Source organism: Gymnoscopelus microlampas (assembly GCF_963454915.1).
Source record: "Gymnoscopelus microlampas genome assembly, chromosome: 18".
NCBI lineage: Eukaryota > Metazoa > Chordata > Actinopteri > Myctophiformes > Myctophidae > Gymnoscopelus > Gymnoscopelus microlampas.
In genome coordinates this window covers 1,246,815-1,266,035 of record NC_139955.1, presented here as the reverse complement: position 1 = coordinate 1,266,035, position 19,221 = coordinate 1,246,815, and the positions used below count along the sequence as shown (strand labels likewise).

Below are 19,221 nucleotides of genomic sequence, written 5' to 3'. Positions count from 1 at the left end.
CTAGATAGATTCTGTATGAACAGTTGGACTGATATCCCATTGAGAACATACAGGCAGACAGTGGATGAAAGCAAGTTATGATTTTGTGCAACATGTTTAAAATGTTGACTAACTGACAAGGCCCCCCTGGGATCTTTGGCACCCTCCCAAGGGGTCCTGAACACCAGTTTGGGAAACACTGACACAGGCATTATCACTTCATGTACATACTGTATATTATGACCTTTAATACAAGGATGCTAAGTGTTGTCTCTATACAGTACGTAAACATTTGCAATGAGTCAACAGTGTGTGTGACAGAGAATGAAGCTGTTTACCTTATTGCGTTGACGTTCAAACTGCTATAAACATCCTATTTGCGGTCCTGTTCATTAAAAGTCAAACAATGATAAAACACTACAAAAACTATTCCAATTGTGGATATATAATGGCTAGTTTTAAACTCCAAATGTATCACTTCATATAAAAACCTAAACATTAAACAGCATTATACTCCCTTCCTTCCTCTTCTTCTTCTTGTTATTCATTGGACTTTAATGGCGGTTGGCATCAATATACATTGGATTATCGCCATCTATACGGCGCTGTAAAATCGCCACAGTGCAAACTAATCTCATTCCCAACATTGTCCATTCTATCACCCAGGCCCAACTGAGTTGGTCTGAATCATTCCCTCAGTGTATACTATCCATCTTCTCCTCTTACACCCACAACCACCTTCAATAACATCCTGGCTTCATCCAGCACCATCTTGATTTCTTTGAGACATCCTTTGTATCTCAAGAGCACAATTAATGACCCTTGCGATGAATACTATAAATTGTGTCCTGTCCATGCAGATGTCATATTACCTTTTCTTGGTGGTTCTTGCTGTACTGCCACTCTTTCATTGTTCCCCTCCAATCTCTTCACTGCTTCAGCATAGGACAGCCCCCTCCTTTTTGTTCTAATCCTGTTCACTTTCTCTTTAATACTGTTAATTCTCTGACACAGGACATTGTGCTGACCCTGCATAAGGTTTTCCACTACAATGTAAACTCTTTACTTTTTTCAGCCCTCCTTCCTCTACAAACAGAAACAACGTGTCCATACTCAACATGGGTGGTGTTCTTTCAAAGGGGCTGACCCAAACATATACAATGTATACATAGTCTTTTTATTGTCTCCGCCAGGCCGATAGGCATGTACCCAGGGGGCAAAGGGGGGTATGCTGCATTTGCCCTGCTATAAAAGGTTGGCCACCAGAAATAATATCTATGACCCAGTAGGATCACAACCTATATGGACAACCCGGTAATTTTTTTGCTGGAAATCCAATATGGCCGCCTCAATATTGGCCCCTATCAGTACCCAGGGGCAAAGGGGGGTATGCTGCATTTGCCCTGCCATAAAAGGTTGGCCACCAGAAATAATATCTATGACCCAGTAGGATCACAACCTATATGGACAACCCGGTCAACTTGCTGCTGGAAATCCAATATGGCCGCCTCAATATTGGCCCCTATCAGAAAATAGCTTTGGCAATAACTTTTGAACCAGATGGGCTAGAAATAAAAACTTGGTGTCTATTTCATGGTTTCAGAGCATGAGAAACTCAATGGAATACTTATCTTTATGATTGGATGTGTCTGGACCTTTAATTTGCATATTTCCAAGATGGACGCCACGCGAAAATGAGTTTTACTATGACTTTTACAGTGACAGCTGACTGTTATGGCAAAAAGTCTGCTTTTTAAGCAATATGAACACATTTGGTGAGTTTGAGCTTTCATTTATATTTTGTCAATATGGCTGCAGTCATAAATAATGTATGGTAATACATTTTCCCTCAGATTTATTGATTTATAGATCTATAGTTGTGGGGATGATTGCAGAGAAGAATCGGAGAAAAAGCCCACAATGTATCTTATGTATCATTTTAATAAACTAAATACAATATAAACAGACACATGCACACTCCAAGACTTGCCAAAAACTTCAACTTTAGGGCTATACAAATTAACATAGTGGTATGCAATGAAGTAACATAACAAAAGATAGACTACTTAGTGACAAATAGAGTAAAGGAGGAGTTGAGGTTGCCTACAAAAGGTACTACAAAATGGTGCTGTCTTGCCTGCTTCTAAAGCCAATGATACTATGGTACAATGCTATTCACTGTCACTGTTGTCATGTGTTGCACTGATCCTGCTGCTTCGCGTCTCCAGTCCCTGGCAACTACGGCATCCTAAGTAGCATGGAATTGCCTTCTTTGCACAGGAACAGTTTTTCTGGCAGCCTTTGATACAGATTGCCTTTTTCATTGACACAGGCCAGGCTGACTGCATTGCTAGCACTGAGAGACCATCCATACTCTGTGAAAGAAGGAATATCCGGCTTGGCGATATGTGCACATTTATCTATTATGGTTGCTAGAGCAGCTCTTCTCAGGTGCAGGTCAAAGGCATTCTCTGTCGGGGGCAGCAGCTTTAAGAGGGTTGATCTATTATTGAGGAACTTGTACACTCTAAGCTTACTCAGGTCAAAATCCTCTGGGTGGTCCGCTTTGGATGTATATACTGATTGATGACGTCATCTGAGAGGGAATCAGAAGAGTTTTCACCAAACTCCTCAAGTGCAGGGAGATCCAGACGCATGCTGGCCTTGAACCATGCCTTCTTCCCAGTGAAGAAGGGATAGCTGGTGGTACAGTATCTCTGCCACTTAAACTATGGATAAAGGGCAGGGCACGACACTGTGCGAGCCCCAGTGCTGATACCATTTGATGGATAGGAAGGTAGGAATTTTGCTCTGTTCTCACCCACAGCTCTGGAAGGCATCTGAGATGGGTTGCTGCATAGTAAAGGCACATGATGATGATGTCTGTGCCATTGGCATGGATGACAACTCTGTCAACTTTGTCATTCTTGACACTGTACAGGACGTGGAGTATTATTCTTGTATCAGCCTCCTGTTGTGTGGATTCTAGTGCGAGCACATCTTCAATAGACTCCTCCTTGATCACCACACTCCTTGTCTCTTCTTTAAACCCCCCACCCAGGTAAAGATGTGTTGGACCAAGGGCCGACTTAAGTTTCTTATTTTCACACCATTCGTCACAGAGGAAACTCAATAGGTTTGCCTTGTTAGCTGACACAGCAAAAAACTCCTGAGGATCTGGAGCTGTGTAATGCATACTGACTTCATATTCTTTGGTAGGTTTTGGTCGAGCATATCTGTGTTCTTGCTCAGCTGTCTTAAGACTAGGTCCACTGTACCGGTCACAACAGAAGTGAATGATCTCTGTGCCAGCAGGCACATCATTCAACAGCAGACGTTGGTATCGTTCAGCGATTGTTCCAATTGCTTCACCTTTCAGGAACGACCAATGGCGTATGGCATACATGGCATAAATAACTACTGCTGTTTTTCTGTCTTCTGTAGGCAGGTCAGGGAAGCATGCAACTTTGGTCTCCTCTTTCAGGACCTTCACAAGGCTTGCCTTGGTACCTGATCTCATCCTGCCATCTTCCTGGAAGAGGGAAGGGGAAAGTCACTGCACTCGTGGTTGCCTATAAAGTCAACAAGGTTGAGTTCTCCACCACTGGCTATGATTTGGGTCATGCGCAGGAGGGCAGTAATTTCATTGCTCTTGCCAGGTGCTGAGGTTTTCCCCTTAGATGTTTTAGATGTTGTGTTTTGAGTGTGGAAAGTGTTAAGCTTCATTATGCTTGTCTTCTTCTGTTCACTGGACAGTGACTCACACAGTGCCTTCAGACCCAGTTCTTTCACAATCATCAAGTCGTCCTTGACTGTGGAATCAGCACACTGTCCTGTAGATATGTTGATCATGGATGATGCGCTCACTGTAAATGGGTTAGTCTCCACTGCTGCCATGACCTTGACTACCATCTCTGCATCCCGGATAACACGACTCTGACCAGACTCATGGTGTGGGTTGGAGGAGTGGAGGTGGAGCATAGACTTGAGCTCTGCAGAGACAGCTGCAGTGAGTGGTTTTATGTAGACCCATTTTGTCCTGGCAGCAGGGCTGAGTGTAATGCCATCCAGACCGCTTGCTTCCTTGTTTATATCCTTGTTATACCTACCATATATTATTTATGACTGCAGCCATATTGACAACATATAAATGAAATCTCAAACTGACCAAATGTGTTCATATTGCTTAAAAAGCAGACTTTTTGCCATAACAGTCAGCTGTCACTGTAAAAGTCATAGTAAAACTCATTTTCGCGTGGCGTCCATCTTGGAAATATGCAAATTAAAGGTCTAGACACACCCAATCATAAAGATAAGTATTCCATTAAGTTTCTCATGCTCTGAAACCATGAAATAGACACCAAGTTTTTATTTCTAGCCCATCTGGTTCAAAAGTTATTGCCAAAGCTATTTTCTGATAGGGGCCAATATTGAGGCGGCCATATTGGATTTCCAGCAGCAAGTTGACCGGGTTGTCCATATAGGTTGTGATCCTACTGGGTCATAGATATTATTTCTGGTGGCCAACCTTTTATGGCAGGGCAAATGCAGCATACCCCCCTTTGCCCCTGGGTACTGATAGGGGCCAATATTGAGGCGGCCATATTGGATTTCCAGCAAAAAAATTACCGGGTTGTCCATATAGGTTGTGATCCTACTGGGTCATAGATATTATTTCTGGTGGCCAACCTTTTATAGCAGGGCAAATGCAGCATTCCAAAAAAAAGGGGGTTTGGCCCCCTGGGTAATGGCGAGAGAGTATGTTTTACCCTCCGTCCGTCCGTCCGTCCGTGTGTGTGTGTGTGTGTGTGTGTCTGTCCGTCCGTCCTTCTGTCTGCGACCAGCTAATCTCCGCCACTGTTGGCCCGATCGCTGTGAAACTGCACACACACACTCCCTGGATGCCACAGCAGAACCTCTGCCCCACATTTTTCAGATCAGCCAGTCATAGCGCCACCATGAGGCCGACTTTTGCAAAACACATTTTTTAATGTTACTCCTACAGATTTTCTCCAAATAACACACAAATCGGTACACAGTATCTCTATAGCCATGTGATCAACACGGATCTGTCCGATTTTCCATATTCCATTCTGATTGGCTAAGATTGGCTTCCAAAGTTAGCAGGATTGGTTCATTTTGAACAAAATGCCTCAAATCATGAACGCAACATGCACTTTCCGTGCAATTTTCCACGTACATTCCCACTTGGCCCAGGAAGAATTGTCACTTGAAAACTTTCAAATCAGCCTCATGGTGGCGCTATAACAGGCCGATTCACGTTTTTAGCTATAACTGCACCGATCTGCGTGCAACTTTGCATGCACACTCCTTAGAGGCCAAGGAAAAGCCTTTGCCGTGCATTTTTCACATATGCCTTTTAGAGCGCCACCAGGAGGCTGAGATTTGAAAAACACATTTTTTGCTCTTACTCCTTCAGATTCTGTTCAAAAATCACGCAAATCGGTACACAGTCTCTCTATAGTCATGTGATCAAGATGGATGTGTCCGATACTTCATATTCTATCCTACTTGGCTAACATTGGCTTCTAAAGTTTGCAGGATAGGTCCGTTTTTAACAAAATTCCTCAAATCATGAACGCAGTATGCGATTTCTGTGAAATTTTGCACGCACATTCCCACTAGGCCGAGGAAGAAATGCCACCCTTTTCACATTGGCCTGTTATAGCGCCACCAGCTGGTCTAATTTAGCAAACCACATTTTTGGAACAAAATGCCTCAACTCATGAATGCAGTGTCCGATTGCCGTGCAAGGCCTAAGAAGAAATGGCACCCTTTTCACATTGGCCTATTATAGCGCCACCAGGAGGCCATAATAACCTAGCTGACCTGGCGGAGACTTGTGCTCCGAGGAGCACTTTTTCTAGTTTATTTATCTTTTTATAATTTTTATCCCTCGATTTTGTAACCCTTTTTTCCTCCGGTGCCAATTTGCTAAGTGATCCTGGGCACTACACTCCCCCCACCAGCCTAGGGAGGCCAGGGCCGAGCTCATGCCTCCTTCAATGCATGAGAGCCAACTGACCTTCTTGTCACCTGACAGGGGTGAGTTTCCCTGGTTGGACGTAGCGCGTGGAAAGAACACGTTATTCCAACCAGTTCCCTTCCCCTCCATCAGGCGCCCCGGCTGACCAGGGGGAGGCAGTATAGTGACCAGGATTACTACATGTTTTTTGTGAGGGTATTAACTACCCTAGGAGACACGGGGAGAACATGCAAACTCCACACAGAGTAGGCCCTTTCGCCAACCCCACCAAGGGTATGGGCACTGATGACGCGGAGGAGAAGACACGCCCCCAGCGCCCACAGCGTCCCCGAATCGAACGCAGGACCTTCTAGCTGTGAGGCGGCAGCGCTACCGACTGCGCCACCGTGCCCCCTATACATAGTCTTTCTGGATGACTCCGCTGGGATTGAACCTAGACCTCCCAGTCTCAGGGTTGACACTCCTACTCAAATTTGTAGGAGTAGTAAAAAAAAACTGTGTTTTGAAGAAAATGCAAAATGGCGGAAAATCAAGAATATAGTCTGGCACAAATTAAGTTACGTCATAAACAATATATATATTTTGTTTGTATGACCTACGGTTCAAGAGTTATAGGCAAAAACGTGAAGCAGCCTGTTCTAGCACGACCATGAAGCAGATTTGAATGATTTGGGGCAGAGGTTCTTCCTTGGCCTACTGGGACTGTGCGTGCACATTTTCATGCCGATCAGTCCAACGGTGCCGGAGATTAGCTGTTCACAGACACACATGAACACACACATACAGTACACACACATACACACACACACACACACACACACACACACACACACAAATGGACAGGTGGACAGAAGCGAAAACTATAATAGTCTCCGGCCGGCCTGGTGGAGACAATAATAACTAGAAAACTGTGCTCCTTGAAGCACGGGTCTCCGGCTTGCCTACCCAGGGCCCGCAAACTTTGGAAGGCAGCTAATTGGAATGTGATCTTAAAAAAAATACTTTTACATCTCGATCACATGACCCCAGAGATAATGTGTACCGATTTGTGTGATTTTTGGAAAAGAATATGTTGTAGTAGTAGCACAAGTGTGTGGGGAAATGGCGGAAAATCGAGTCTGGCACAAATGGTCGGGGCCTACTGTATATGGAGAGTTTCGTCATGATCCAAGGAATCCAGGGCAAATGTTTTATTGTACTGTACTAATTTTAGGCCCAATACAGCTACAGTTTTTGTCCAAGGTCTTGTCCAAAAGTATACTCTATATCAAACTGGGGGTCCTTTAAATGAGAAAGGCTATGTGACTGATGTCACAGAATGGTCACATGACGTCTGAGATCCACACTGATCCGATGTGATTTGATTTCTTTACAAATATTTCACTTTAATTTTATTAATATAATAATAATGGAAGTCAAGTGGGCTCGGATTGGGTGGAAACATTGCCCATATATGGAGTCGTGCATCATACATAGGCTATGATGTCACAAACTGGTCTGACATCCACATGATTATTAGAGCCCGTCTTGTTAAATTAATATCATATCAAGTGCCTGTACAACCGCAAATAATGAGGCTGTTGGCAAAAATATAATATTATTGGCAAAGAAGAAGTAGCTTAAATAAAATTTCCCATCATGTCATTTGCCTAATTGGGCATAAAAAGAAAATCCATAACCTATTATTAATAATAATAATAATGATAATAATAATATTTTTTTAAACGACCACAACAGACAAGCAGGCTATTCTTGTTTGATATGTAAAACTGTGGATTGGAACAGTGATTCCAAATGTTTTTAATTTCAAGGACTCCCAGTTTTGAAAATTATTATTCTCTTTCGCATTATTTTCTGCAAAGATGTTTAGCATGGAGCCCTTCAGTACAGGGCCCTTGAGAATCCGCTGACTAAATATAGGATTTAAGTGGTTAAAAGCTTCTCTAGTTTGAACAATGTCACTGGGGAAAAAGGAAGCCATTAGTTGGAAAGAAAAAGCAACAAAAACACATCCTGTAGAGAGAGAAAGACAGACAGACAAAGAGAAGGGTTTTAAATGAAGGTATGGTGTAACAAGTTGATGTTTTCAATTATCCGAGCAGGGACAACAATCAATAAACTGAGCTCTTTTTTGCCGATTGTCTTCATCAATAAATCTGAAATCAATCAAATCCCATCTGGAAGGTTTCCAGCTGATAAGAATTGGCCCACCGCCAGAAATTACAGGTTTGCGGCAGATAATAGATAATAGCCTATACAATGAAATGGAATTTAAATTTACAAAGCACAACACGGCTCTAGCTGTGCCGAGGGAATTGTTGACATCAATATCAGATATTTTAGGACAAAATGTGAAATAGTCTCCTTGTCGTGTACAGGTCAGCCACTAACCACTTAAGCCCTATTTCCGGAATAGTGGAAAAAAGAAGCTCAACAAACTCATAACGCGTCGCTTGTTGCTTGTTGTTGATGAGCTTGTTGATCTGCTATTTGGAAATTGTTGGAAATTTGGGGACATTTTGGTGGGGTTGGGGGAACCCAAAGGGACGGCAGGTTGAAAGTGGTTAATAGGTCCTATAGGGTAAAACAAATCATGCGTCCCAGTAATCTAGAGTTATGTCTATCATAAAATAGTCTAATTATATCGTTAAAATTTATCTCCACTTCCCGGCCTCCCGGCCTGGCGGAGATAATAACCTATAATGTCGAATATCACGTTTTCTTAAGCATTGCTCGCTGTGCTGCTAACCTTGGGCCAGAATCTAATATAAATGTCATTATAACATCAAAAGATTCTAAAAAGATCTGAGAATCCTGCAAAAATATTTGAATGAACAAATGAACAGCCCATGAATATTCAGTTCCCAAACATTGTTTTAATCGGAAAACAATAAAATAATAATTTCCGACTGATAAAAAAAGACTTTTCAATATTCTAATTAAGATGATAAGTCTGCACTATGATAGTCTTTTGTAATTCTTAGTATTTTACAATGGTCTTATTGAAATATCAAAAGAGGAGTATGATCAGGACTCAATACATTAAATAACTTTATGGCAACAAATTCAATAAATAACAAGAGAAAAAAAAAACATTTACAGTTGCAGTTCCACAGTTCTTACAATAGTTCAAGCCATTCCAGAAGTTGTAAATGAACGATCGGTTTCTATACAGACTTTAAAAAAAATCAACTTACAGGGTCTCTTTATTTAATTTCCAACTGCATTCAGAATTCAAAGCTAGAACATAGATTTATGTCAGCATTTCTATATACATTTGACCCCCGAGTTCGGCAAATATTCACATTCTATCAAAAGAAGTTGAAATCACAATCTGCAATGTTTATATGCAACAAAGCAAAAAGAAAAAAAAGAAACACAATCTTTTTTTACGTCAAGACTCCAGAGTTTGTCCAGCTTATGAGAAGAGAGGTACTCAAAGCCACACTGCTGACAGTAAGCTGGTTGGTTGTGTTTGTTTGTACAACACAACTGAACTGAAATACGGGTCAATATAAAATCAACTGAACTGAGGCTTTTGAAACTATGAATGAGTCCAACTTTATTTGTGTATATGTACGTGTGTGTATGTGTGTGCGTGTGTGCGTGCGTGCGTGCGTGCGTGCGTGCGTGCGTGCGTGCGTGCGTGCGTGCGTGCGTGCGTGCGTGTGTGTGTGTGTGTGTGTGTGCGCATACATACGTCTTTGCCTGTGATGTGTGAGTCCAGTCCTACAGGCATGTGGCATTTTGGGTAGATGTCTTGCTACAGTATATTGTGTGTGTGTGGGTACGTGGGTGTGCGAGCGCTTGCATGCCTGCTGGTTGTGTGTCCAGTCTTACATGAGTGTGGCATCGTGGGTAGACATTTCACTGTACGGTGGTGTCTTCATAACGTATAAAAAGCGGGCCTTCTGCACATGTGAGTCAGTCCTCGGCACAAAAGGAGGCGTGTCCAAGCTGCGTCTACAGGTGTGTGGTGTAGAACGTCGGGGCGCCGTAGGTTTGAGACCCTAACATGAAGGGCGAGAGCACAGCGGCGTGGCCGGGCGTCAGGAACGGCAGCTGGACCAGACCCCCCGCTGAGGGATGGTGGTGGGTCGCGTAGCCGGCGTGCATCGACAAATGTCCGCCCATGGGGGGCGATTGGCTCAGCGGACTCAAACCGCCCATGCCTCCCCCTCCCCCGCCTCCACCTGATGTGGGGGCGCTGGTGTCGGCGCCCGGGTTCTGCTTCTTCCACTTGGTCCTGCGGTTCTGGAACCAGATCTTGACCTGGGTCTCGGTGAGCGACAGCGACAGCGCCAGGTTGAGGCGCTCGCAAACGGACAGGTAGCGCGTGGACTTGAACTTGTTCTCCAGCGCCACCAGCTGCTCGTAGGTGAAGGCGGTCCGGGCGCGCCGCGGCTTCCCCGACTTGGAGTCCGAGCCGGAGCGCTTCCGCTTGGGCTTGTTGCCGCCCCCCGACTGTCCTGACTGGCTGCCCCCGGACTGGCTGTTGAGCTGGGACCCCCCTCCTCCGGAGGGACTCTTGCTGTCCCTGTCGGGGTCCTCGTGGTGGCTCATGCTGACGTCTCCGTCTCCGTTGCTCACCAGAGCCGAGCTGCTCTCCTCGCTGCTGTACGGTTCGTCCACAGCCTCCGAGTCCGGGGTCAACGGTGCACGGTGGAAACCACCGTCCTCAGAGCCCCTGTACATGTAGCCCTCCTCTAGGAAAACCACACACACACACACGCACAGATTTTAATTTGTTTATTTGGACTGTCGATTAGAGACACCATCGTGTCAAAATCCAAATATGTCAGAGTCAAAATGCAAGCAACATCATTATCGCAATATGTTCTGTGACACAACAAGCAGACTACAAAATGTAATGGATATAAATGGCAGAATCTCTTCCACATAAAATGACTGTCAATGATGGGAGACACACAACAGTATTTGACTAATTGTTTTGCCCCTATTTTTGCCAGTCCAAAAATGTGGAGTCCTCCTCGCACACACTAAGCTGCCAAACATCACAGCAATTGTTTTACAGTTGTACCCACATGCAGAGATGGCATGTGACGCACACAACGTGAAATCCTCAATGTTCATTTATTTATCCATTTGTGAGAGGGTATAAATGGAACAAATGTGTACCCTCTCAGAGTTAACACTGAGGATTTAATTCTATCTGGACATTTTTCTTTGGTTGTGTGTTATTCTATGGTTGTTGTGCAAATGCTGGATTAGGTACCTAAGTACTCTACTCAAGTTTTGAACTTGATTTCAATTACAAGGTACTTTTACTTTACTTCAATTTCTTTATACTTTGTACTTCTACTCCACTTTTAACTCCATAATAAATATTTGACATCTTTAATTAATTTAAGTGATAAATGATGACTTATTTTTATATTGTAGTGTAATCTACCAGCAACACATGAAGTGATTAAAATCAGCCCCACCTTTAGCTGCAACATTATAGTGATGAACCCATTAATGTATTACTAATTTCAATCCAGTATATGATTGTGAAGTGTACATTCTGCACAATTAGTAGGCCTATGTTTACATTACATAGGGTACTGTATATATACTCTTACTTGTGACAGAATATTTCTACATTGTGGTATTGCTACTTTTATTTAATAAAATAAATCAGAGTACTTCTTCCACTAGTGCTCCAATGCAGTGGTTCTCAAAGTGGGTTCCAGGGACCCCCAAGGGTCCTTGGGGGGGTTCCAGGGGGTCCCCAGCAAAACAAAAATCTTGTATAGGGGTACCTGGCACCAAGTATTTTCAGATGGGGTCCTTGAACACGTTTGAGAACTCCTGCTCTCATGGACAGTGTGTTAGGTTTGTGTGCTTCTATTTGTGCTGCTAACTGTGAACCTCTGTCCTGTTGTAGCTCTGTTTAACCAGTGTCTAAATGTCTCTTGAGATCAATCAAGTTTGATCTTAACGTTTGTACATCAGACCAGTGTTTCTCAACCTAGGGTCTGGGCCTCCATTGGAGGGGCGCCAAAGATCACAGGGGGGGGGGGGGGGGGCGCGAGGCCTTGTCTGTTTGGTGGTAGTCCAACCACCTGCCTGGTCTCATCACAGCATATTGGCGATTAAAGTACTCAGTACTTGAGTCAAAGTATTAGATAGTCTCTCGAGCCATACTGTTGACTCACACAATTTTCAAATGCTTCTGTCATACAGTCTGTGCAAAGGAAGCGCTGAAAACCATCCGGGAGTAAGGCGGATATCCCGCCTCCTCCCCACTTCCATCAAATTTCAAATTTGTACTTGAGTTAATGTAATGACGTAGTTTCTTAAAAAAAGATTATGTGTTGATATATACAAAAGAAAATGTACTTTGTAATTTGTATATTGAATATTTGAATATTTGAGTATTTATATTTGAGTATTTACTTATATATACTTTGTCCATCATTGAAATGTAATGATTATTGATGGCAGGTCATCTGTAGGTGACATTCCTGTCATTAGGTCACTGAGCGGGCCACGCCCCCTCATTATAGATCCCTGATTCTTTTTCAAGGACCCCCACTGTGATACAAATTCTTGTCTCCGTGACCCCAAACTGCACTGTAAAATCCTTAAATAAAAAGTGTTTATTTAACTCTGAGAGTGTACAAATTTGTACGCAGAGTCACAGACCCGTAAGGGTCCTTTTCGACCCCTGCATGGTCCCCGGACCCAGCGTTGAGAAACGTTGTTACTCGTAAGACAAAACCTTTCACAGAAAAATAACACTACAGTGTACTTTGTATTTTCACTTAAAACGTATGTGTCAACCTTCCAAAACTGGTTGTCATTGTTAGACATTCAAGAGGAAATAGAGTATGAAAGGCTGGGCATTAAGTTTAAATGTTGTAACGAAATAAAGTAAATACTCTAATCAAAGTTTTTAAAACTTCCCCCGAATAAAAAGTAGGAATAAATCTTATTTTTTGGACCTAGCAAAACAAAAAAGAAATAAGTGAAATATATGTAAATAAATAAATAAAAGTTGGAATACATTTTCATGTTTGTATATAAAATAAATCTCTAAATAAAGGGGACAAAGATTGCTGGCATGTCCTGTCTGTCTGTCTGTCTGTCTGTCTGTCTGTCTGTCTGTCTGTCTGTCTGTCTGTCTGCCTGCCTGCCTGCCTGCCTGCCTGCCTGCCTGTCTGTCTGTCTGTCTGTCTGCCTGCCTGCCTGCCTGCCTGCCTGCCTGCCTGTCTGCCTGTCTGTCTGTCTGTCTGTCTGTCTGTCTGCATGGCTGCATGTCTGTCTGTGCTCCTATAAACATGGTGATAATAAATCGGTAATAATATTTTAATAGGCCTATAATCTAACCATCATGTTTTGGCTGCAGGTCACGTGTCAGATAACGGTTCAGGCCTATTTGCGTTTTAGTTTAGCGAGGAAGACAATTAAGAGGAGAGCGAGTTTTATTCGAAAATTGAAGGTTTGCAAAGTAAATATTTGCCGCGTTTTGTTACATCAAATATCATGTGAAACGGAATTGTAAACATTTATCTAATCCGCTTCATTGAAATGACCGCGTTGATTGCTCCAAAACGACGTAACGGACAGGGTCATTTTGAAACAATTTAAAGCAATTATTCTCTAACTTTTCTCATTTCAAGGACCCAAAGGCTATAGGCTATACCACGATACTCTTGTTTTTTTTTTTCTTGGTCCCCTATCTACACTGTAAAATCTCAGTGTTCATTTAACTCTATTGAGTGTAGCTACAACATGTGTTCAAACACATTTTGTGCACTCTCAGAATTACGGACCCATGAGGGTTCATTTTGGACCCCGGGTTGGTCCCCCAGACGGTGACCCGACGTTGAGAATCAGTGGATTAAAACATACTGTAGTTCTGGTTTTACATTCAATGCAATAGACATGAAAACCATCGTCACAATATCCAAAAACTCAAGCTCAAAGCTCAATAAACTAGGACTACATAACAAATATTATTTGACTTCTGATCTTCAACTCATTTATTGTTTATAATATGTGTTATTATTAATTATTAATAAACTAATAAATAATGTATTATTATTATTAGTAATTAACGTTTATAGGCCTACTGTTGTATTTGGGAGAGAAAATCTGTATTAAAAACACCATTCATTGTTGTTTGAACTGCCAATTTGTTGAACGATTTGACAACTATATCGGATCTAAAAAATGTCATTTAAATGCCAGAGTCATGTTCTGTGACATGGAAGGAAAATAATCAAATATAGGCCCAGAAGATGAAGTGTCAATACTTTTGCTATCTTATCAATGGCCTCATTAGATATAATTATACTTTATTAATCCCGGAGGAAATGTGTTAGGGCAGAATGTTTTACATTTTATTATTTTAGTGTCTTTAAGTTTAAGATGATGGCCTATATTATATTTGTTTAGATTTTTTTTGTCTTGTCTTTGTGTTGAACGGATTGTCCTCTGAGATGATGAACAACGTTTTATTTTATGTTAAACATGGTTCATTTATGTCCGTCTAAATAGTCCGTCTTAATCCGTGTGTAAGAATCGACCCCACCTGCTCACTATAACACTGTTTCCCAAACAGTGGGTTGGGACCCCTTTGTGGGTCGCGGACACATTTTTCATGGGTCACGAACTGTCAGAAACATTTTTTAATTCAATGATTTTTCAAAATAATTTAATGAATTAAAAGAAAATGCATTTTAAGAAGTAGGGAAAATAGCCGATCTACAAGCTTGCTGTGAGCTAGTAGGTGCTTAGAGTGGTTATATAAGTGGTTATATAATATAAGTGGTATAGATAGCCTATAAGCCTACGTGCCATAGGCTTGAACATAAATAAATAGACCTAAATAAATCGTAAGATGAATATATACATAATTCATTATTTAATAAATAGTTGGGAAAGACACAGTTTGGTGAGTTAAAAACAGCTGTAATGAGTTGTAATGGTGTCATAATCAACATCGGAGGTATTGGGCAGAAACCTCGTATCCATTTTTTTTTTTTTTGTAATGCACAACTGAGCTTATAGATCGGCTATTATTTTTTTGCTTTTTACTTTAACTTTGAAAGTTAAAGTGGTTAAGTGTGTTTTATAAATATTGAACCAATATGAAAAGTATTAACAAGAGCCTGTGATTAAACAGCATCCATTGGAACACGGGTTCTCCTTTTTCTGAAAAGTAAACTGTTTTGGTTGAACATACCAGTGGTGTATAAGTAACTAAGTACATTTACTCAAGTGATGTACCAATTTTCAGTACTTTTACTTATACTCCATTACATCTGATCTCAGAGGCCAATATTGTACTTTTACTCCACTACAATTATTTTAAAACTTTAGTTACTAGTTACTGATTTTGATTATTATTACAAAACATACATTAACCACTTCAGCCCTATATACATTTCGGCCATTTGAAAAGCCAATCTGGTATTTTATTTTTATACATTTGAAAACTTGTGAAACGGAACATCAGCTGTACAATAAGTACTTTTATTTTTGTACTTGAAGTATATTTTGATACCAGTACGTTTGTACTTTTACTCAAGTAAATTTAGAATTCCAAACTTTTACTTGTAACAGAGTATTTCTACATTGCAGTATTGATACTTTTACTTAAGTAAAACACGTGAGTACTTTTTCCACCACTGGAACATATAGGCCTACACGGTTTCCACTAGACAGCAACGATAGCTGACTGCCCACTGTAGCAGCTGGCTGGAACAGATATTCACCGTTCAATAATGGAATATCGATCTATCTCTCTCTCACACACACACACACACACACACACACACACACACACACACACACACACACACACACACACACACACACACACACACACACACACACACACACACTCGTTTGTGGTTCAATTAAAGGCCAGATCGAATGGTTTTTAATTGTTTTTCTTTAGGAATTAATTGGATCTTTTTCCGGGTGGCCTATTAGGATATAAAGGCCTATTGAATACATGTACAGTTATGACAGCTCGCGATAAATAATGCGGCTCAGTCAAATATTGTGCACAAACAAACGCCACGGTTTATGAAAATGCATATTGTTGTATCTGACTACAGCGAAATGCAACATAGAGGGCAAAACAACGAAACTTTTATCAACTTTAAAATGTCGGACAGAAAGAACTAGTTTTTATTTTTCCGAAGCAAGAAGAGAGGATTTAATTTAAAAGAAGAACATTTCAACTCACTCTCTCTCTCTCTCTCTCTCACACACACACACACACACACACACACACACACACACACACACACACACACACACACACACACACACACACACACACACACACACACACACACACACACACACACAGTGCACAACACCGTTGTGATCTCATCCATTCTTATTTCTATGATTTTAGAGCAGAGATTCTCAACCTTTTTAATTTCAAGGACCCCTGTTTGATGTGCATTAGGCTACGCTACGAACCCCCTGTGATACCACATTGATCTCTGGGATCCCATTCTACACTGTTCATGATTTCACAAATGTTAATAGTGACTCTGTAAGGGTCACATTTGGACCCCCTGATGGTCCTCGAACCCAAGTTGAGAACCAGCTATTTAGATAATTGGTACAGATTTTAATTGATGAATTGCTTAGAAAGACTTGGAGCACAAAAGTTACTTATAAGCTACAAATTAAACATTCACTCAATTTTATATCACCGCAAAATTCTTTATAGATTCTTTATGATTCGAATCAAAATACAACTAGGCTATTATTAGACATAAGTGACCTTTATAAAAACGAATTGATTGTAAACTTACTAATAGTGTTTTTCGTGCACGCGCTGCCGTCCCCGCAGGTGTCCCGTGGCTCGTGGACGTGGTCCTCCTCGTGCGCGTCCCGCTGCTCCGTGCGTGATCCTGGCGCGTGTGCGTGATGTCTCCGGCAGCTCGTGAACTTGTTGGGATCCAAAATGTCCAGAACGGAGAAGGAGGTTGTTCTGTGTCCACTAGACCCCTGGGCATAACACATTATTATTATTATTATTATTATTATCATTATTAATATTATTATTATTATTATTAGTAGTAGTAGTAGTAGTAGTAGTAGTAGTATTAGTATTATTGTTATATCTCTTCCTTTTTTCATGAATTAATAACAAAATCAAAGATTTTTCTAAATCATTTCATGAATAAAAAAATAAAAAAAAAGAAATTCCATCAATCAGAAAACAAATGTTTAAGAGGTAGTGAAAATAGCCGATCTACAAGCTCACAATGTGGCTTGAAGCATTGCATTGTGAGCTTGTAGATCTACTATTTTCACTATATTGGGTCCCGGGCAAAGGTCTAATTTCTCTTTGGGGTCTTGAGCTAAAAAGTTTAGCTCAAGATTAGGTCTTTTAAAACGAATAAATATTATAACCTACAGTCATAAATAAATTGAGAGGCTGGCATGATCTCATAATACATTGACACACTGGAATGCATTTAAATAATAGTGGTATAATTTATAAACAGTTTGACACCGAACGAAGCAGCTTTCAATGGACACATTTATGAATAATAAGTTGTTGTTTCCTTTTATACTAACAAAATGCTTCTAATGGAAACAATCAAAGTGGGACAATTTTATTCATTTAAAATTGTTATATTGAAAGGAATCACATTATGTGTATTTTATTCGTTTCACCAGTTTTTCTTTCCTTCAATGTGGTGATCAGACTTTTTGCTGATAGTACAAAAAGAAGCAGTGACGTCTGACTGTACTTTTACAACTTATAAAAAGGACTTAAATTAGGCCCTATACTTTTTATAAGTTTTTTACATTAGTGATTTTATTTCATATAATGAGAATTTTGTTTTGAATCGTTTTAGCCTGCCCTGTAGTAGCCTAGTTCAATAAAACGAAAGACAATACATCGAAACATCACTTATACAACTAATAACACAGTAGGCTAATAATCCTCAGTGTTAAATCCCAGAATGTACAAATATAAATTAAACAAGTATTTACATAATGTACTAGTGTATTGTAAATGAAAAATGTATTTACAAAATACAAGTTACAAATGTGTCTTTTCTTTTTTTTAATAACTTCCAGAGTGTACAAAATGTAACCAAATGGACCTGCAAGTGTAGGCCTATTGTAAAATCACAAATAGCCTATTTACAAATACTAATACTAAATGTAATCCATTTGTTATACATAAATGTGTTGATTTGTAACTCTCCCAAAGTGTAACCAAACGGGTTCATTTGGTTACAGTGTGTACACTCTAGTTAAAGGGATATTTCACTTTCATATAGAATAAACATTAAAGAAATATATATTTTTTAAATAATGAAAAAAGTAATGGAAACATCACGGGAGTGATTATTCCATTACTTTTTCATTTATTTTTTATATTTTTTTAAAATTTCAAAAAAATAATATTTTTATATTATTATTATTATTTATTATATTATTTTAAATAATTGAAAGGGAAAGGGGGGGGGTCCTGTACCTGCTGTGATGGAGCCAGAAGAAGGTCCGCTCGGGTCGGCGGGGTGTCGGCGTGATTCCCGCCGGCCTGAGGCTCTCTGGAAGCGGCCACCGGACAGGAGAAGCCCCGCTGTTTGTCCACAGCCGGGGGTCCGTCCAGCATGTCTCCACTAGTGTCCGGCCCACTGACCACGATCACCGTGGCCGCAGATTGAGCCACACTGTCACCCTTCAGATCTCGGCTCATAGCGTCAGATTACACCCAAGATGGTCCCTTATAATGTCCCATATATTGAATTGTACTACACAGATCCCATTAAATAAACATAAAAAAATACTATACATACATCAAATTGATTTTAAAAAATTGTATTGTATTTGGTATTCCCTAATAAAAATATTATTTAAAAAAAAAGGTGTTTAAAAAAGCTGTATTTTGCAGTCTAGATTAAAAGATCATTACAGTCCCATGTGTTCATGTGTGTCATTTCACACTCCAGTGTCACTGATGCTCCATTAGATCATTATGCGCAAACTTTTGCACTTTTCGCAAAAATCTCGCGTCAGTCCTGTTGTTGTTGTTGTTGTTTCTTTCTTGTGTTGTTGTTGCTTTCTTGTGTTGTCTCCAGACAGCAGGTCAGATCTCGGTGGGTTTTGTCCAGACCGTCTGGCGTAACTTTCTCCTCTTTTTTCCCCGTCTCGTGCTGTTATTCCCTTCCCCTCTTCTTTCCTTCCTCTCGTCTCGTTGTTTATTAGTTTCTTTCTATGTATGTGTTTGTAAA

The 19,221-nt window shown here is 40.7% G+C and overlaps 1 protein-coding gene across 1 annotated transcript; it reads right to left on the bottom strand.

The window, feature by feature from the left end:
• Nucleotides 1-9,949: 9,949 nt before the first annotated feature.
• nkx1.2lb (NK1 transcription factor related 2-like,b) lies at nt 9,950-18,686 on the bottom strand (the record flags this gene model as incomplete). The annotated part of the gene is made up of 3 exons (XM_084040972.1): nt 9,950-10,692; nt 16,777-16,972; nt 18,462-18,686. 3 exons carry the CDS (start codon nt 18,684-18,686, stop codon nt 9,950-9,952), a joined length of 1,164 nt encoding a protein of 387 aa, XP_083897098.1.
• Between the last annotated feature and the right edge of the window lie 535 nt (nt 18,687-19,221).